The sequence below is a fragment of the Hylobates moloch genome, unplaced genomic scaffold, assembly GCF_009828535.3.
Source record: "Hylobates moloch isolate HMO894 unplaced genomic scaffold, HMol_V3 SCAFFOLD_17, whole genome shotgun sequence".
NCBI classification, from domain to species: domain Eukaryota; kingdom Metazoa; phylum Chordata; class Mammalia; order Primates; family Hylobatidae; genus Hylobates; species Hylobates moloch.
In genome coordinates, this window is record NW_026652292.1 from 32619445 (window position 1) to 32640746 (window position 21302).

The window sequence follows — 21302 nt, forward strand, 5'->3', positions numbered from 1 at the left end:
AACAATCTGTTTATCACTGGTTCCACCTCAACCTTACTTTATTTGTGAATCCTGATAAAATAAAAGAAATAGTACTTTTTCCCCTAGACAAAATAGGTCCTTGAAAACAGTATTTGTACAATCTAGTTATTCTTACAAGCAGTCAAATTCTAAAAATGGAATAAACAGAATTCTCAGGGTATCAAGCCAAGTTTACCAAGTGGGCTCATTATATGTATTTATAATTCTTCCTAGTATAGCCAATAATAAAATGAGAATAAGTGAAGAGAAATAAAAATGAAGGGTTAATTTCAGGGTAGCAATGTAATAGTTTTTTATGCAGTTTATAAGCAAATGACATAGGCATCACCATGAAGCTGACTTGATAAAATGAAGACCACTTATAGAAGACAGTGATTTTCAAACCCACTCCTCAGATCCAAACAACTAAGGCTCTAGCCACCACCAACTTTAAACAGAGCAGTTCCACTTGTTAAAAAATCTACCTAGTATATTAGGATCGTGCTTAAGAATTCTTTTTTAAACCTCTGAACTAACAAAACAAAAGCTATTTACCTGATCCATTTTTAGTGACTTGGATGAAATCATCCTCATTCTCATCACAGCTTTCGCAGTTCGATTGTTGGGCTGTTTCTGACAGGCTTTCAGCTTGATTGACATCTTTCTGCTTATTGAAGCTTTGAAGTGCAACAAGACGATGATGTATTGCTGCATACAAATATGCTGTATCTTTGGCACTGGCCTGCATGAGGAACATTAAATTGTTAAGAAAATCATTAATATGTTAGCTACATTTTACAGATTTTTAATCTTTCACTACTAATAAGGAAGGAATTACATGGCATAAATCTACAGTGTACATAGGTGCTAACAACCCTAAAAATTAAGCAGTAAAAAGACAATCTTGAACCAAATTGCATCCTAAAATGTATACTTTTATAAGCAATCCCAATGTATACATTTTAAATTGAGAAAGTGAAATTTTGTTATATAAAATTTCTATTTGAATTTAAATTAGTTAAGACCATCCCTCTTTCACTATTTTACCCTATAGAAAATTGTAGGCTTGCAGAGAAAAAAGACTTCCATTTCCTGTCCATCACTTTGCTTGGACATTCCTCCAAACTACATAGCTTTGTGGATATGCTGAGCTCATTAGAGCAGTCTATGGTATTGTACCATAAATACAGCAGAAGTTCTTGCTTTTCAGTATTTTTCTGTGCTATTTTAATGGTTGTTATTCATATGAAAATATAAAAATAATGGTAACAATAAAGTTGGTATAACATTTACTGTTAAAATATTCTTTTTTTCAATTCCTTCAGTAAAACTGTGGGTGCATTATTAATTTCGTTTATATTAGCAAAATATAGGCAGCACAGGTATTAAATATATGCTTGTTTCCCTCTTCCCTTTATGAATGAGGAAATTATGGCTCAGAAGGGTAAAATGACTTGTCTGAGTTGCTAGTCAGCAAATTGGCTGAAAGTTGAATCCCAGGTTTTGTCATTCGCATTAGTGGGATTAATGGAATAAATTATGGTCCATAATAGAATAGAATTATTTCACCCACTAAAACAATTTTTGAAGAAAAAAACTGATGTCATGAAGACACTCATTAACATTGATAAGTAAAATAACGTGTATTTCAGTCATATTAGCTATTTAATCTCAGCAGCTTTTCTAAAGCCAATAATAAAATGTATAAATAAAATGTACTATTGTTACCATCATTTTGCAGATAAATAAAATCAGTTTAAAGAAGGCTAAGGCTGGGCGCGGTGGCTCAAGCTTGTAATCCCAGCACTTTGGGAGGCCGAGGCGGGCGGATCACGAGGTCAGGAGATCGAGACCACGGTGAAACCCCGTCTCTACTAAAAATACAAAAAAAATTAGCCGGGCGTGGTGGCGGGCGCCTGTAGTCCCAGCTACTCCGAGAGGCTGAGGCAGGAGAATGGCGTGAACCCAGGAGGCGGAGCTTGCAGTGAGCCGAGATCGCGCCACTGCACTCCAGCCTGGGCGACAGAGCGAGACTCCGTCTCAAAAAAAAGGCTAAGTAGCTTTCCCGAAGGTTATACAGTATGTACACTATGCTACATATATGTACGTATGTATATACTTACACACAATTGCATGTATATACTAAAATATAAGACCAAAATGTTAATAGTGACCATCTCTGAGGATGGAATCTAGTCATGGTTAACAGGCTCGGTCTCTGGCATGCTACTTTACCCACCTAAAACCAAGGGGGAATCTGGCCCAGAAGACTGGCAAGAGTGTTAATACCTTAAATGGTAAACGGGGTTTGTACATCATCTTACCAGAACATTTTAATGCTCAATATCATTTACACCTAACAGTACACTTACTGGTAGCTAATAAACTTTGGTTTTTCATCACAGGCACCTGCCAGGTTTTTTTTCCATATTACTACATGGAAGCCAATTTATTTGTATTGCCACCTTCTGCCTGAACTTGGGTAATCAGTCTTCTCCAGTCAGTCCATGGGGAAATCCAGTTTTTGCGGGGGGAGGTTGTGGTTTTGTTTTTGGGTTTCGTTTTGTTTTGTTTTGTTTTAAGCTTTATTCTTGCCAGCCCTCTTTGGTCTGGATCTTGTATTTGAGGTCAAGTATTCCTCTGCCAGGAACAGCTAAAGCTGTGCTCCCATCCTGTTACCTTGGAGATTTACTCATGTCCAGAATTGGAATTTGCTGTTGGACTGGTTGTTTTAACTTGCTAGCTCTGTGTTTTTCCATTTCCCACTGGTTCTTTTCCAGTGACCTAAAGGCTTTTTTCAATCTCAGCTTGCAGGATAAGCATTAGGCTTCAAAGTCTGCTAACCTCTTCCTGGGAACCATTCCTGACAATAGTCACTTTGGTAACAGTAAGACTGTTCACAAAATTTCAATAGTAAAGTAAAGGGTAGAGATTTGGTGGCATGTATCACACAAATGTCTTGGAATGTGTACCAATTGATTACATAGACTTTGGTGTTAATTTCTGAATTTCACATAAAATTTATGTCTTATGCTATAAACAGACATAATGAATGGCTGAGTTTTTGCCAATGGTACAGATTATTATAACTAATGAAAAAACAAATTAGTAATTGCAGACATCTATTAATTTAGTAGGATAATCTTCTATCACTGAAATTTCTCACTTACCTGAATTAAAAATACTTTGATGCTATAGTCTTCTAAATCAGTAGCTGTTATTCGTACATTTTTGTGGTTTGCTCTTTGAATCTTCATTTGGGCCCAGAGTTTGCTATTGAGGATCAGCCTTAGACTGCCTTGATTGCGCATAACTAAAATAGGAAGGTGACTACATCAGGCCACAGAACAGTTGACACAAAGGAATTTACCATTTTCAAAAGCAAAATAAATCTTGTAGTTGTTTTTCAGACTGTAGATTCAATACTAACTTGTGATTTGACTAGATTATAACTTGATTTTCAAATTTATTATGTTGGGAGAACTTTTTTATCTTAAATGCTGAAATTACACATTTTTACTGTAATATTTAAAAGTGGTTAAAATTTTAGAATTCCTTTTAAGAACTGATGGTCTGAAGAATATTTGTCCGTGAATTGTTTACAATGAAGAAAACCAAAACAAAAACCTTAAGTGTCCAAAAAATGGAATCAGTTAAATAAATTATGGGGTACTCATTCAAGAGAATATTATGACCTCATTAAGAATACTGCAAAAAGAAATTTATTGATGTGGAAAAATCATGGTGCAATATGTAAAAGAAAAAATTAGGCTACAAAGCAAAATAAACACCATGAATCAGAACTTTTACAATCTATGTATACATCTGTATATACAGAAAACAAAGGCCAGAAAAATATATTCTGTTAATAGGTGTTATCTCAGGAAGATAGGCCTTTAAGTGATTTTTTAAAAAATTTTTTCAATCCATGCTTTCTGTTTTTTACAATGAATGTATATTACCTGCATAATAAAAAGAAAGCTTCTTTTGGGGTTTGTTTTTTGTTTTTTATTTTTGTTTGGGGGTACTTTTTTTTCTTTGGCAGGCAGTGGAATCAAACCAGAGTAGTAAATAACTTGCACCTGCCTTGGGACTCTTACTTGGTTGGGTGATTTAGAAATCTATGTGCCAGTTACAGAACTGAAGACACTGTTTCTATCCTTTTAATCTGAATTATATCTCTTACCCATTTCTTGAGCTTGACAAATAACCTTATTCTTGGATCCAATGTCTACCTGTGGTCTCCTCCAAAGTCTTGACCTCTCAAAATTGACCAATAAATCCATTCATCCTGCCCAGATCTCTCCCTCTGCTCTCTTTCAGTTTGTACCTCTGAACAATGCCCATTGTGTCATTTTGAATGCTAGCTCTCTTGTATTTTTAGGTTTGACTGGCTCCAGCTTCTGAACATCACTGTGCCTGCAGGATTCAATAACTGCACACCTTAGAAACTAATCTTTTTCCTTAGAGACTAATCTTTCATCCCGACCCCCATCCCATGTCTGGGATGCCAAGGATAAATTATGGGACAAGTATTTTCTTTTAGAAAAACTTTTCACAAAATAATTTGCATCATATTCTTTCAAATAATAGTAAGATTACTATTTAGGTGTGTGCTGGGCTCTAATATAGGTGCTTTACCTGCTTTATCTCATTGAATTCTTTCAGTCACTCAATAAGTCATGAACTACAGTTATTCCCATTTTAAATTGATATGAATAGAGAAAGAGATTAAAAAACTTGTCAAGGTCACTAGGTAGTCACTGCTGGAGCCAGAGCTGGCGCCCATGCAGTCTAACAGGAGAGCCTACTTGAAATGGGAAGCTCCTATAGAAATATTTTCAACAGTCTGATTTTTTGGTGTATTTTATAGCACATCTCCAGAAAATGATGTGTACCTGTATTATTATAGGTACACAGGAGAAATCCTGAGAAATCATGGCTTGCTTTACAAAAGGATTCCTTACTTAGTCTTGACTGTAATGTTCCACAGTCACTGCTTGCTGTGTCATTCAGTCTCAACGTTCCTCTGCCCCTTTCAATCCAGGATTGTGTTGTTTTGTTGAATATGAAAAGCTTGCAGTTGATCTAAATGACAATTTTTTAAAATGTCAAATGTATAGAAAATGTTTTCAAAGTAAGTTATTTCCTATGTTATGACACATTTATATGTGTCTGGTCTTTTACCGAAATAATCTTTGTTAATGATTTATAAACCAGCTTTTAAAATATATTTAACATTTAGAAACATATAACTTTCAGATAGTTCAAACATCAAAAAGTAAAAAGACATACAAAGTGAAAAGGGCCCCCAGCTTTTATTTCCCATCTACCAATTTCCACCCCTGCAACAAGTAACCACTGGTGTAAATATTTTGTTTATCCTTCCAGAGATATTTGTACATACATACATGCCAATACATATAAATGTTCCCCCTCTTTTTTTCTGTCAATGGTAGAATGCTATACATACTCTCTGACTTTTTAACACTATGTCTATATATACATCAACTTTTATATTAATTATTTGAGCTATATAATGTTATTTGAAAGTAAAGGAATCATTGAACCATTTGCATGCTTCAAAATTTTCAAAGACAGCATGATAATGTGGAGAAGTAGGATGTGATACCACAGGTTACCCTACTACAATCATTACTACTGTGTACAAGAATCACCTAGACAGCCTGTTAAAAATATAGCATGCCGGAGCCTCACCCCTAACAATTACTTCAATAAGACTGGAATTAATCTAATCCAAGGGTTGTGCTTTGAGACACACTTAAAAGTGTCTGTAGATCATAGAGGAAGTGGAGAGGAATGGAGAGAGTTTAGAGAAAAGCAGATGGAGAAAGGCAAAGGGAAATGTCTGCCTTGTTGGAAAAGGGTAAAGTCGTAGTAATTACATTTCATGTGCTTGTGCTGATGGTGATACTATTCAACATTAAAATCCTGTGATACTGTAGTGTATATCTGTGAAATTCTTGAATTACATGAAATTCTAAACTTTTTTAAAGGAAGCTAAATTTTATATGAAATTCTAAACTTTTTTAGAAGGAAAACAAAATTCTTATTGGACTGAAATCAAGTTATCAACATTGTCAAACCTGTGTAAGTAGAATTATTTAATCACAATAATAGCACTAATTATAAAAGCAAGTATTAAAGCAGGATACTTGGCTGTCTTATTTCTAAGGGACTAATGTGAATAGTTGTAAACCTAACAACCCATTTTCCTGCAAAGTACACATACAAACACAAGAAGATAATAAATTATTGGTTTAATTTTTGAGAGCATCCAACATTTTTATTTAAGCAACTTAGTCTCCATGAAAACTATACTTCTGTCTGTATTTTTAAAGATGTCTCTTCTCATGTTAACTTTATTCCAAGTATGTAAACGCTACCAGAAATAGTAAAACATGATATACAGACCTTTAACACATTATGTTCTGTTTCCTCCCCTGTTTTAACATCAATTTTCTCCAGCAAGCATTTTCCTGATGGTTGGGAAGAGAATGCAGCAGCTGATTCAATTAGGGAAGTATTTTTAATAGAGTCTGTTCCTAAGAGAAAATGTGGAAAAAACACTTAAAAGTCCCCATTTTCTCTACTGTGAAAGTTCTTTGTTGCCCCTCTTACCACATATATTTACTTGGCTTTTTCTTTTTTTTTTTTTTTTTTTTGAGACGGAGTTTTGCTCTGTCTCCCAGGCTGGAGTGCAGTGGCGCGATCTCGGCTCACTGCAAGCTCCGCCTCCCAGGTTCACGCCATTCTCCTGCCTCAGCCTCCCGAGTAGCTGGGATTACAGGCGCCCGCCACTGCGCCCGGCTAATTTTTTGTATTTTTAGTAGAGACGGGGTTCACCGTGTTAGCCAGGATGATCTCGATCTCCTGACCTCGTGATCCACCCGCCTCGGCCTCCCAAAGTGCTGGGATTACAGGCGTGAGCCACCGCGCCCGGCTTTTTCTAATAGTAAGTGATTCCAAAAATTCAAACTGCTTGAGTTCGTGTAAAATCTCCTTATCGATTCCCCCATAGCATTAACTCAAAAAATTTGTAAAGCTTATATATCAGATAATCATATTTATATGCTTTAATCTTTACCAAAATATTTGAAACACTGGATTATAGGTTTTTAAAATCTTATATTAAATACTAATTTTACTTATATTAAATATTAATGTTAATAAATAACATAAAAAACAGGAGACAAACTAGGTGAATCTAATGTTTTACAAATGAAAGAATTCTTACTTGAACTTAAAAAGTTGACAGGAAATTTCGGAGTGGATTTGAATGGTTTTTCCTTGGCATATGAATCATTTTCAAGTTGAGGCTGGGTGAGTTTTTGAGTACCCTGAGTGGGGAAAAAGATGCATTATTTTATTTAATAAAAGTTTTAATTTTATCCCTATATGTTTGCAATAAGACACTTTCGTTTTTCTGTTTCAACACAGCAAGCAAACCTAGCTGGTTGTTTTTGTTTTGGACTTTCTGTGTGCTGAACAGAGAACTCGTCTCTATTGTTAGAAAGCCTTAGTTCTAATCCTCAGAAAACATAATCTAGTTACCACCAGCCTACTTCAGGTGGGATCTAGTCCCGGAGGCAATGGGAAAGGTCTGAGGGCACAAAAGGAGGTAACAGATGTTCCACACTCTCACTAGACTAAACTGATGCCCAGGAGGTACAAAAGAAAGAAAAGAAAGAAAATATGCCTTTGAACTCAGGAGTTTAAAAGTATAATTTAATTTAATATTACTTTTAATTAATTTACCTTTAGAAATTTAAAGTGACAGCTCTGTATATAGTAATAGAAACATATACCAAGATATTTCAGTATCCTCAGAAATTTACTCTGGCTATCCATTCTATGGAAAAAAACAAAAAAGTTATCCAGAGACCCCCACAAGATGTCTCAGAGAACATCTTTGTAGAAAAAATCCTAACTTTTCCTCCCAGACAATTTTTGCCAACAGTCGCTTTTAAGGCTACTTGGGGCTCTGTATGTCTGTTGTAATCAAGGCCTGCACAAAAAAAGACTAATTGACATGACATTTGTGATAATGTATACCCTCTGCAAAACACAGAGAACTGGAACAATGATACTTAAGAACTTATGCTTATATTTTTTCCCTTATGAACTGAAAATTCTTTCACATTACTTAAGTAGACATCAAGATATTCCCTTAAAATTGGTAGAGATGGGTATAATTATTTCCATTTTAAGAAAATAGAAACCGAGGCACAGAAAGTTTAAATGACTCACTCTAAAAACACATAGCCAATAAGCCAAGAGTGCATCCTGGCCCCCAAATCACAAGGCCAAAAATTTACAGGATTAGAGGACAAACACAAATTATCTCTATAATTCGTGTTATCCTTAAGATACTACCAACTTAAAGAGAGAGAGTTCAGGTTCCTTTATAAGCCTTTATAAATTGAGGTTCCTTTAAGCATTTAAAATGCCCACAGGAAATGTGCACAAGTGCCTTCTCAAACAAAACCTGTAGTCCTGACTATAGTTTATTTGTATAGGTATCTCTCTGTCTGCTCTTATTAGGTAGTAAGCACCTTGAGGACACAGTGTCTCCTTTAGCTTGCATAACTACTTAGGTGGTTTTCAAACCTGTCTCTACATTGGAATCACTTGACACCTGGCCTCACCCACAGGCATTCTGAGCGAATTGGTCTGGGATGAGGCCAGGCGTAGGAAATCCTTAAAAGGATGATTCTAACAGGCAGCCAAATTTGAGATCAATGCTTTATATACCATAAGAACTCAGTACATGTTTGGTAAATTGAGTTGAATGTAAAGTTGATCCTGTGAGGTTTGGAAAGCATTGTCTGACATTTTACAGACGCTGTGGCTGATCTGGTGTCAAACTTAGAAATAAATGATATGGAATAAATATGCCTAAATATACTGCCTGTAAATTCGCCATGGAGGCTGGTCCGTTTTGGTTCACATCCAAAGGCATAGGTCACAGCTCTAGGATTGGTGAGTTGACCTTCATTTTGGGAATGACAGAAGGGTTCCTAAATAAGCTAAGCCTTTAAAATGACTAACATATGAAAGCCCTAAAAATTTTGGAATGAGTTTGGGCGCGGTGGCTCATGCCTATAATCCCAGCACTTTGGGAGGCTGAGGCGGGGGGATCGCTTGAGCTCAGGAATTCGAGGCCAGCTGGCAACATGGTGAAACTCCGTCTCTACCAAAAATACAAAAGTTAGCCAGGTATGGTGGTATGTGCCTGTGGTCCCAGCTACTCAGGAGGCTGAGGTGGGAGGATCCCTTGAGCCAGGGAGACAGAGGTTGCAGTGAGCCGAGATCATGCCACTGCACTCCAGCCTAGGTGACAGAGCAAGACCCCATCTTAAAAATAAAAATAAAAAATTGGAATGAACTGGCTTAACGAGTTGGTTCTTTTATTAATCTAAATCCATACATGGGTTTTTAAATCTCTGCAGCTTCTTTGGGATTCTTCATGTAACTGGTATCCCTGAGACAAGCTAGGCACGTTCGAGCTATCTCAGCCACTTTCCTGACTTGAGTGAAAGCTGGAAAAGGTATGAAGATGTGATGGACCAGATAAAGCCATAGGCATGGTCTTCCACAGCTTTCACTTTTCTGTAAAATTTTCTACTGTAGATCAGAGTTCTGTGGGGATCAGAGAAGCAGTTACCTCATTGCAAGAGGATGCTGAACATTAAATAAGGATGATGGTAATAACAGTGAGGGGTTTTCACTAGGCAAGTATATTCTCCTAGGCAAGTAAAGCACTATGAATTTTCTCTGAAAGCTAGCAAAAGAAAGTTATAATAATGCTTTTTGATGTAAGAGCTTGAAGGTAGCGTTGTGGTTAACTAATAAGAACAAATTGGCTCACGCCTATAATCCCAGCACTTTGGGAAGCCAAGGTGGGCAGATGACGAGGTCAGGAGATCGAGACCATCCTGGCTAAGATGGTGAAACCCCATCTCTACTAAAAAAAAATTAGCCAGGCGTGGTGGCAAGCACCTGTAGTCCCAGCTACTCAGGAGGCTGAGGCAGGAGAATCGCTTGAACCCAGGAGGCGGAGGTTGCAGTGAGCAGAGATCGGACCACTGCACTCCGGCCTGGGTGACAGAGCCAGACTCTGTCTCAAAAAAAAAACAAAAAACAAACAAACAAACAAACAAACAAAAAACCAAATTGGCAAATAATTTTAAATGCATCTTGTTATAAGATGATGAAATTGACAAACTATTAAAATATCATTACCAACTTAGCTTATCTAACTATTGCAGATAATTCTGGGATTTCCTTGGGTACTTTTGGTTTAACACAAGTCAAAGAACTATTTAATATTTCACATCAGTAATAATGTTATAATTACACAGTTCCCTTCCTCCGTGGGTTTCTATTATTTTAACAACTAGGACATGCTTCCCAGGAGAATCTTTCCAGTTAAAGAAAGAAAACGTGACTTTGAACTGAGGAGTTAAAAAGTATAATTCAATTTAATATTACTTTTAATTAATTTACCTTTAGAAATTTAAAGTGACAGCTCTGTATATAGTAATAGAAACATATACCAAAATCTTACCAAAACTCTTTCTACCATGTTTTCTCCAAAAACAAAATTGGAACTGCAGCTTTTAAAGGAACATTTATCTTCATTTGGTTGACATCTAAGAAAAAGAAATAAGCATTTACTATTTTAAATACATGGATAAAGCCATTTTAAATCTTGAAATAATCAGATAATTTAATAGATTTATGTAAATCAAATTTACTGCTCACTTTTGTTAGTGTGAATTTAATGAAAAATGAAGGAAAAATTCAGATAGTGGCATCCAGAGGTGATTGTCAAAATAGTTTCCAGCTATTACAGCACTGGCAGAGACCAGTCCTGACTGCCTCATGCCCATCACTGCACTGGCTGTGTGGTCAGCCAGGAGGGCTGCCCAACCCCTTTTGCTTTTCCAACACACCCTGTCTAATATCTAATTTCCACTCTTCTCTTCCCCAAGTGGCTGATGCTTTTAGCAACCAGAGATCTCCAGGGCAAAAGCGAAACCCTGTCTGTTATAATTGAGTGTGCATTGGCTTAAATTTTTTGCCTCCCAGAAACTTTTTTTTAATGTTAAAAGTGTTTTTCATGATGAGAAACTCATCATGGACTGGAAGCCCTCTCATTGTAGACAGATGTGCTCAGGGTTCAGCATTGCATCCCCAATGCACATAGAAGGCACCTGCTACCACACCTGGACAGAGCCCAGTCATGTGAGTCAGTTTATATCCACAGCTAGTTTTAATCTCTCAGATCAAACATTTATTCATCACTAGTAATACTAATAAATACTAATAAATATTGCGATTTATACTGCTTTCCTTGTTGCTTATATAACCTATGCCAATAAATAATGTATAATGCCAAAAGAAAAGAAAAAAATGCCAGAGAGGAAGAGAGCCTAATCTACTAACCAGATGATTTATGCCCAACTAAATAAAAGTTTAGCCATACATTTTCAAAAACTTCTCACCCAAGTCAATGAAACAATGAAGACAATCCAGTATTAATATGATAATATTTAAGTATCAGAAATATTTTTAAAAACATTTTAAACTTGTGTTCCTATAAAATCTCATTTCAAATGGGAATCTTGGCAATTTATCCATACAAGGTCAGAAAATTATTTTCCATGAATGGTTATAATAATGAAAGAATGCAAGAATGAAAGGACAACCCTTCCGTTTTCTCATTAACTTACCCTACTGATGTTGCACCTAAAAAGTGCTGGTTAGTAGACAGCTGGACTGAAATTCTAGCACTTGATAAATTTTCACTTAACAAATAGGAATTTCCCTCAGAAATCTGAAAGTAAAGAAATCCATCAAAAAGTTTATAAACACTACCTTACTACCTTATACAGGACCATAAGACAAGGAAACAATAGTTATAGTTAAATATATTGAAAGCTTACTATGTTTAAGTACTGCCCTAAGCATTTTATGTATGATCTCATTTACTTCTTACAACTCTGTACACTTTGTACTTCTATTGTCCACATTTTACAGGTAAGTAAACTGACACAAAGAACTTAAATAACTTGCCCAGGTCACATACAATGGAGATCTAATACCAGAATATCATAATATTCAGAAATCCCACTATGTTTTGTTATTTTTGCCATTTTAGTCAAATTGGGTTAATTCTCATTTCTGGATTAGTAAAGCTCTCTTTCAGGACTATTTAATCCTGGGAAACACCCTAAGAATGTCACCATCCTAGTCACCCAATGTGAGAGAAAACCCCACTCATCTATTTATCTTGAAATTTTCAACTAGTAACTTATCCAGTTACTTTGCCTTATGTACATATGTGTATGCACAATACCTGAATTAATATATAAATGTAAGAGTGAGGAAATTTAGAATTGGAAGGAACCCTATAAATTATCTGGTCTAGTATTTACAATGTATTGTGGACACCTTCCTTCCTCGACCAGGGATTTGCAAAGATGTTTCAGGGCATTCGTGTCTTTTAAAGCCAGATGGGGTATGTTTCCACTTAAATTTTTATTTCAATCAATAAAAATAATTTTGAGTACTTTTCCTTTTTTAACAGGAGTTTGAGAACTGACAAATATGTATCAAGAGAGCATGTGCCATGGTTGGCAAAGATCAAAGTACATGCTCATTACCTAGTCACTCAGATGATGTATCTCTCAGCCAAAATGGTAGTTTTCACTCCTATGTTGGTTAAAATAGTTATTTAGGCATATATTGTTTAATCTATACATAGTAAGTAACCATTGATTAATGATAGGATGAAAATAATTTATCTGATTTTGATATACAAGATAATAAGAAATATAAAGATAATGGTTCTACAAAATCCACCTAGAGATAATTTTCACCAAATCTTTAAATTACATTCATTTGGTCAAAATTCTTACATAGGATCTTATACACAGTGTGTCTCTGGATCTTCAAAGATCATTAAATGGAAAATTTAATGATGGGCATTAAATTTTCTTTTTAATGATGGGCATATACAGTAGGGCTTTTCAGTAACTGGAAATAAGGTTTATTCCCTAGACCTTGTAATTTATTCAAAAATAAATATAAACAATAGCTTGAAATTTTCTCTTATGCTTGGATCATTTAGGAAGAAAATGGAATAAATATATTAATAAATTTTATTTTAAAAATATGCAATGCAATATTTACAAAAATTCTGCCAAGAAAAAATATTGATGTATTTTTGATGTCATAACATGTAATTAAAATCTCACTCTATATTTGTAGTGCATGCCATTTTAAAATCAAATGCAATATAACTTTTTAGAAATTAGTCAACATAGTATATTTTCTATTACATAATTTAAAACAAGTTAAACACCATGCATCACTTCTTTTTTTTCTTTTCTTTTTTGAGACAGTCTGGCTGTGTCACCCAGGCTGGTACCATCTCGGTTCACTGCAACCTCCACTTCCTGGGCTCAAGCTAGGACTACAGGCGCATGCCACCATGCCCAGCTAATTTCTGTATTTTTTGTAAAGACAGTGGTTTACTATGTTGCCTAGGCTTGTCTGGAACGTTTTAGCTCAAGAGATCCACTCATCTTGGCCTCCTGAAGTACTAGGATTAAAAGCGTGAGCCACCATGCCCGGCCACATCACTTCTTAAATAAAAGTAAGGAATTATGTAACATGGTGATAATCATTACATTATATTTAAGTGAAAACAATAATATACTTATCTGAAATTGAAGACATGTTTTACTTAAAAATTACTTATATAGCATGCATAAACGATGAAATGATTTTTTAAATTCATAATGGATCTCTCCAAATCATATCTTACAAAGTAAAGGGTTTAGGAATATAAAAATATTGGTAAGTGCTGACCAAGTTCAAGTCCCTTACTTTGCTGATATAAAAAGATGTTGAATGGGTGCTTTGTTTAGATAAACAAAGATAGTAGCAGAGGCAAGACTAGTACCAATCTGGTATTTTTTTACACTTCCATGTTTCTATCCTTACATTCACTCAGAGAAAACAAAACAAAGCGAAACTATGTGACCAATCCTCAGTAGTTCAGCTGGAAACAAATGGCTAAGATGGAATAACTCTCAAATTCCAACCTACCTATCTTGAGTCCTATTCCTCCTGTGTCTGCTTCTGCTGAAAGACAGAGGTAGCACTACAGCAATTGAGTATATCCCCAAACCCATATCTGCATGGCTTGTATAAGTTACTGTCTCTTTAGAAAGGCCTACAAAGAGTAATTCAGACACTACATAGTTGGAAGTTAGAATTCTTATCTGTCTCTGGAGGCTTCCCAAACCCTCCCAATTGCACTGTATAGGGAGTTCTCTGCTCCTGTTATACTGGAATATGGGTCTGAAATGAACCCCTGGTAGGACCTAAACTGGCAAAGATACACTGTAATGTTGACCAGTTGGCGACGTAGAGAAAATCCCTGTCTCTTTTTTGACCACTGACTTTGGCCCCTGGCTCCCTCATTGCTGTCCCCATTCTCACACAGGGCCATTGCTCTGGCACAAGACCCCCAGATTTCCACTACCCAGTACTCAACTTTACAACTTTAGAGAGACCACAGATTTGGGAGACTACAACTCTCCAATGTAAGAGTACAACTTTAAAAAGTTTACCAAGGGCTTTATGCTATCTAGCCCAGCAACAAAACAAAGCTCAGACAACTCCTATTTCTGGATATGGGGGCCCCAAACAACCTACAAAAAGAAGGATGAGGGATTGAGATCAGTACCGTTATCCTGGGCTTTCTCACCTTATTATTTGTTTTTTCTTTAGTCTTGCAGGATTCCAGTGCCTTGTGTCCAAATGTTTTTCTTACTTTTGCACAACTTCGAGCTTGAGGTAGCTGCAAAATAGCAGGTCTAATAACATGTTTAGAATGTTTCACAGGACCTTAAAAGAATAGAATTAAAGGATAAATATATTTTTAGTGAAATATTCCTTTACTCCCTATTTTTAACTAATATAATTATTATTTTCTAAAGTCATTTAAATGAGGGACTAGTGTTAATTAATCCAAGTCAAAAAATAACCATTGAGTTCCCCAACATTCACACCCTGCCTAGCTTTTGCCCAATAACTATTCATTTTGATCATGAAACCTGGCTTACTTGCATTATTTCTTCATGTTTTGTCACTCTGACCTACCTCCATGCCCCCAACACGCACACACATATAGGGAGATGAAAATATAGATGGTAAAATATACAATTTCTGAGGTTCTTGAAATAGAAGCTACATACCTTGTTCAGCACTCTTTATATCAACATTACTTTGCACAAGAGTTGATGTCATAAAAACATTGTTTTTCCTCACTGTAAGAAAAAATATTTAAAAATTTTTTAAATATAGAAGAGTGTCAGATTCTACACTATTTGGGGCTTAACAATCCCGTTCTGAACTCACCAGCAGATGTCGCAATTGGCACTAACAAGAGTAGTACGTAGTGCCCTCTGGAGCACTGGCTCTGCTAAAAATGGGATTGCCGGCCAGGCGCGGTGGCTCACGCCTGTAATCCTAGCACTTTGGGAAGTCAAGGCAGGTGGATCACCTGAGGTCAGGAGTTCGAGACCAGCCTGGCCAATATGGCGAAACGCCGTCTCTACTAAAAATACAAAAAAAATAATGAGCCGGGCATGGTGGCAGGTGCCTGTAATCCCAGCTACTCGGGAAGCTGAGGAAGGAGAATCGCTGGAACCCAGGAGGTGGAGGTTGCAGTGGGCTGAAATCGCGCCACTGCACTCCAGCCTGTGTGACAGGAACGAGACTCCATCTCAAAAAAAAAAAAAAAACAAGGTATTGCCAGATGCGTCCTGCTACATAGTTCTGTTTACTTTCAGAAATCCAAGTGAAAATTAGATGACTAGCAGAAAAGGCAGCCTTTTTTAGAATCTTTCAATAGTGTACCGTCAGAAATTCTACAGACTATAAAATCTGAATTGGTAATAAACCCTTCGGCATTAATATATAGCTCTTATAAAATATTATAAAACTGTTAGCAAAGTCTGCCCACAGTCCCTGACTTTTTAATGAGTATACCTGAAGAAAGAAGTAAAGATAACAAATCTGCTAGGTAATTTTTCTACAAGCATGTTGGTGGGGTAAGACTGTGGTGGTGGCTCCGAGTATAGAATTTCTATACATTTCAAAGGGATCTCCTCTTGATTGCAAATTGCAGAAACAGCAACCTTTGGCATTTAATGAAAATGAGAAAAGAATAATTGCTTCTTCAAAGTATTCTTTAAGGTGTTATAACATAAATGTTCGGGTAGAATCCCTTCTCTACTTCAGAGTTCAATTTAATGTTTTTTATGATCTTTATTATTGAACATCAACAAAAAAAGAGCCATATTTTTCTCCTGCTGAACACCACTAACATTCTGCACAACATAAAACAGAATGATGCTCTTTCTTTTTGTATGAGTGTCCAGTAAAAAATGAATTAAATAACTTAAAGCCATTCCTTTGTTTTATGTATAAATACAATAAAACAGAACACCTTTGCCTCTGGGATTAGGATCTCTATTTCTCTCTCTCTCTCTCTCTTTTCTTTGAGATAGAGTCTCTCTCTGTCATCCAAGCTGGAGTGCAGTGGCGTGACCTTGGCTCACTGCAACCTCTGCCTCCTGGGTTCAAGCGATTCTCTTGCCTCAGCCCCCCAAGTAGCTGGAACTACAGGCGTGCAACACCACGCCTGGCTAATTTTTGTATTTTTAGTAGAGACTGTGTTTCGCCATGTTTGCCAGGCTGGTTTCGAACTCCTGGCCTGCAGCGATCTGCCTGCCTTGGCCTCTCAAAGTGCTGATATTACAGGCATGAGCCACCACGCCCAGCCAGGATCTCTATTTTTCTTAATGTCTGAGCTTGTCAGTCAGGTTAGAAGGATTAGAGACACTAAAAGTGTCTCTTCTGCATCTGAAAGGTACTTGATATACTGTTGCTCAGTCATGCCTGCAATTATTAATAAGAATACAGATTTATTCATTGAAAAACTGTAGTTCAGGCCAGGCACGGTGGCTCATGCCTGTAATCCGAGCACTTTGGGAGGCCAAGGTGGGCGGATCACGAGGTCCAGAGATCAAAACCATCCTGGCCAAAATGGTGAAACCCCATCTCTACTAAAAATACAAAAATTAACTGGGCATGGTGGCATGCGCCTGTAGTCCCAGCTACTTGGGAGGCTGAGGCAGGAGAATCGCTTAAACCCGGGAGGCAGAGGTTGCAGTGAGCCGAGATCACGCCATTGCACTCTAACCTGGGCGACAGAGTCAGACTCCGTTTCAAAAAAAAAAGAAAGAAAGAAAGAAAGAAAGAAAGAAAGAAAGAAAGAAAGAAAAAAGAAAGAAAGAAAGAAAGAAAGAAAGAAAGAAAGAAAGAAAGAAAGAACGAACTAACTCTGTAGTTCCTGGGTAGAAGAGGATCAATTCAAATGAAGTGAGTAGTTTGTACTTTTTCTTTCTTAGTGGCAAACTTAACTTGGAAAAGGCAATTGATTGTTTAGTAGAAATAAAAATATGAGAATAGAGATCATTTTAATGTGGAGAAAATACCAACCATTTCAAATATTTTATTATGATAAAATAGTTTTACTAAGCAAAACATTATAAATTTCAAGTAAAGAGGAGTAATGTTTTAATTAGTGGAAATTTTAATGGATTTCTATGCTAAACTTAAAATATGAATCTAAAGAATAATTGCATGTTTTAAATGCTATACATTATAAACTATGTAAATGGACAATAGTAAGTAAAATAATACAAATTGTTTTTACTTTTATAGGGCTGCCTTAAATAAAATAATGCTGTTATAAATGTGAAATCCTAATAAAACCTTAAGTTCAAACTTTCTAACAAAGGTAAAAACATATACTCAGAATTTGTGAAGTTAGAATTCATAAGGTATTCTTCGATGCATACTTTGCTAAGGCCTCTGTTTATTTCTAAAGTGTCAGCATTTTATGATCACTAAGAAAGAAAAGTCATCATTAATAAGAATGATTTTGAAAAGTCAGTGTCAGGCTTGAGGTTCTAGAAACTCTATATTACCTGACCCAGAATGGGGGAAGTTTGGGAGGTTAGTGACGGATGAACATCTCATTTGCTTCTGAGACAAGGTTGACACTAAAAGCAGATTGCAAACTAAAGTCAGTAAGAAAGTGGGTTTTTTGTTTTGTTTTCATTTGGAGTTTTGCTGTTTTGGAAAAATTTCTGTATCACTAATTTAGAAAAATCTTTTTATTTTTATTAATAAAAATAAGGAGCACATCTGATGAAGATGATAAATTAATTTCCATTCAATTCCATTCAACAGTAAATATTTATTTTGTGGTCACCACATGTAAGACACTATCAACCATGAAGATGACCTCAAGGAACTCACAGTGGAGGAAAAATATATACATAGATGCTGTATTACAAGGCAGAAGGCATAGAGCTCATTATAAAAGGAATAACTGGAGTACTTTCAGCATAGAAGAGAAGCAAACTCAGTTACTGATTTACTCAGAATACAGTGTATGATAAAATTATTTTCAAGGGGTAGGCATCCGTTTATTTAAATAGGTGGTTACCTTTTTTTTTTTTTTTTTAGGAGTCTCACGTTGTCACCCCACCTGGAGTGCTGTGGCGCAATCTCGGCTCACGGCAGCCTCCGCCTCCCGGGTTCAAGAGATTCTCCTGCCCCAACCTCCCAAGTAGCTGGGACTAGAGGCACCTGCCACCTTGCCCAGCTAATTTTTTTTGTATTTTTAGTAGAGACGGCGTTTCACTATGTTGGCCAGGCTGGTCTCAAACTCCTGACCTCATGGTCTGCCCACCTCGGTCTCCAAAAGTGCTGGGATTGCAGGTGTGAGCCACCATGCCCAGCTGGTGGTTACTTTAAAAATGGCCTTTTCCCCTACTTACAAAGCTAATACATGCTCAATGCATAAACTTTGGAAACATAGCAAAATACAAAGGCATGGGGGACGGGGAGGAGACCAAATCACTTGCAATTCCTCTACTTAAGATAACCACTGCTATCATTGTGGCTTATGTCCTTTTGGTATTTTTTCCAATGCTGATAAATGGAATGTTTAAATACTGACTCACTGTACCATTGTATAGCTTGTTGTTTTCACATAACAATATATTATAAACACTATTCAGTTGGCAAGCTTTTAACATTACCCTTTTGAAAAGTTTCTCAGTAATTTTGCATTCAGAGTAAACATAACAGTGAATAGTCAACAGTCAAGGCTATACATACCTCCCTGGGACTGAGAATTTGTAATATGAAAAGTGAAAGATGAAGATCGTACACGCTTTCTTGAAAAACCATTACATTCTGCAAGAAAAGCAATGGAAAGGCTAAAATTACTTGCTATAACAAATTATCCTCAACTCATGATAGGGTAGGATAAACAGAATTTTCTTTTGTCTACACAGATCATCATTTGATAACACATTAACCCTTGAAGAACTATTTTAAATATTGGGGTTAATAGTTTGCTGATTGATTATAAACCTATAGGCATATCATACTAGTATGAAACAATTAGAAATGAGTGGTGTCAGCAATAATTTGTATATGCATTCTGAGGTCTACAGAGAATGCTTTTGATAGGCTAAGGGGCAGGGAGTGGAGCACAATGAATTTTAGTCACTAACATCAGTGTTCTCAGGGAACTATATATCATCTTTCAAGACAAAAGTGAATCTACTGGCATGTTTAAAAAAAGAAAAAGCATTAACTTTCACATCGTCTGTGCCACATGCCAAAATACTTGTGTCTGCTAATTTTGTTTGTATAAAGATTGATTTTGGAATACAGGATGAAAATCATTACCTGGTTCTGCTGCTTCATACAGGGCATCTTCTGCAGGTCTCTGAAAGGAAACAAAACCACTGAGGAAAGCTGAGTATTTGTCTTTGTATTATGTTGGTGCAAAAGTTATTGCAGTTTTGGCAATTAAAAGTAATGGCAAAAATTGTGATTACTTTTGCACCAACCTAGTACATCAGATTTCCACCCTGCCACTTTACAGAATTCTCAGAAGCCAGGGCTAATCAGCCTGGCCAGGACAAAGCAGTTCACCTTCATTCGTCAGGCACATAGTCAAGAAAAACCAAAAGTCTAGTCCAGTGGTTTTATAGTTCAATGACTGCAGATTTACTTGTGGAAGTTAGTTTAAAATGTAGATTTTGAGGCACCTATTTTCAAGATTCTGAAGTAGTTGTTCTGGGATAGGGCCCAAGAATCTGCTTTTTTTTAACAAGGGCTTGGAGGTTGAGTGTTTCTTTCGTTTAGTGTTTTTGTGGGTAGTAGGTTAAATTACCTGCATGGGTAAGAATGAATACCAAGAAATAAGGTAAAATGAGAATCTAGTGGGGTTTTTTGTTTGTTTAGAGATGAGGTCTCTTTCTGTCACCCAGGCTGCAGTACCAGCAGTGCAATCATAGCTCACTGCAACCTCTAACACCTAGGCTTAAGCAATCCTCTTGTCTCAGGCTCCCAAGTAGCTGGGACTGACTACAGGAACATGCCACCATGCCTGACTAATTTATTTTTATTTTTTTGTAGAGATGGGGTCTTGCTTTATTGATCAGGCTGGCCTTGAACCCCAGGCTTCAAACAGTCCTCCCACTGTGGCCTCGCAACGTGCGGGGATTACAGGCACAAGCCATCACGCCCAACAACTAATCTTACTGTTGGTCTTTCAAAACAAATGATTTTATTATGATGCCAAAAAAGCAGACAGAGTTCAGAAGATCCCTTTTAAATCAAATATTGTAATTTAGAATTTATTTTTTTACCCAGTTTTAGGCTAGGTCAGTGGTGAGGACTCATATGAGGAGCTATAGCCCTCCTAATCTCTTTCAGCTCCTCCCCTTTTCAAGTTACTCGAAATAAAGTTATTACTATAGTGAAACAGTATGTTATCTATAGCTGCAAGACAAGGCCTCTGGCTTCCCATTCCAGCCAACCTGAAGTTTGTAAATCCTGACTATATAAATAATCTGGAGGCACTACTCTGCTAGTAAAGAACAGGATAAACCTATGCAGCAGTGATATCTTTCAGGATAACTAGCTTCCTGAAATATAATTATCTTTGTCAAAGTAAAATTAAACAAAGAAGTAGTCAATCTTACCTTAAAAGTATGTTCTCCCTTTTCAAAAACAAATATTGGCTGAGCAATGACAGATTTTTCTGTGAAAAAAAGAAGAAAACAGGCAAGAAATCAAAGCATATTCTGACATTTCTTACATCA

General features: G+C 36.5%; 1 protein-coding gene across 2 annotated transcripts in view; it reads right to left on the reverse strand.

Annotated features, from left to right (window-relative positions):
* The window catches only part of RANBP3L (RAN binding protein 3 like), a 52688-nt gene that overhangs the window by 3864 nt on the left and 27522 nt on the right, over positions 1-21302 (reverse strand). The window contains exons 2-13 of one of the 2 annotated variants that reach the window (XM_032135787.2): positions 21183-21241; positions 19879-19918; positions 19300-19377; positions 15297-15368; positions 14807-14946; positions 11760-11863; positions 10592-10676; positions 7259-7361; positions 6436-6566; positions 4968-5088; positions 3171-3313; positions 556-742 (exon numbers count right to left, since the gene is read on the reverse strand). In XM_032135787.2, coding sequence (XP_031991678.1) covers positions 556-742; positions 3171-3313; positions 4968-5088; positions 6436-6566; positions 7259-7361; positions 10592-10676; positions 11760-11863; positions 14807-14946; positions 15297-15368; positions 19300-19377; positions 19879-19918; positions 21183-21241 — 1263 coding nt within the window. The remainder of the gene's footprint in view (positions 1-555; positions 743-3170; positions 3314-4967; positions 5089-6435; positions 6567-7258; positions 7362-10591; positions 10677-11759; positions 11864-14806; positions 14947-15296; positions 15369-19299; positions 19378-19878; positions 19919-21182; positions 21242-21302) is intronic. The other variant, XM_058430333.1, reaches the window with a different exon arrangement.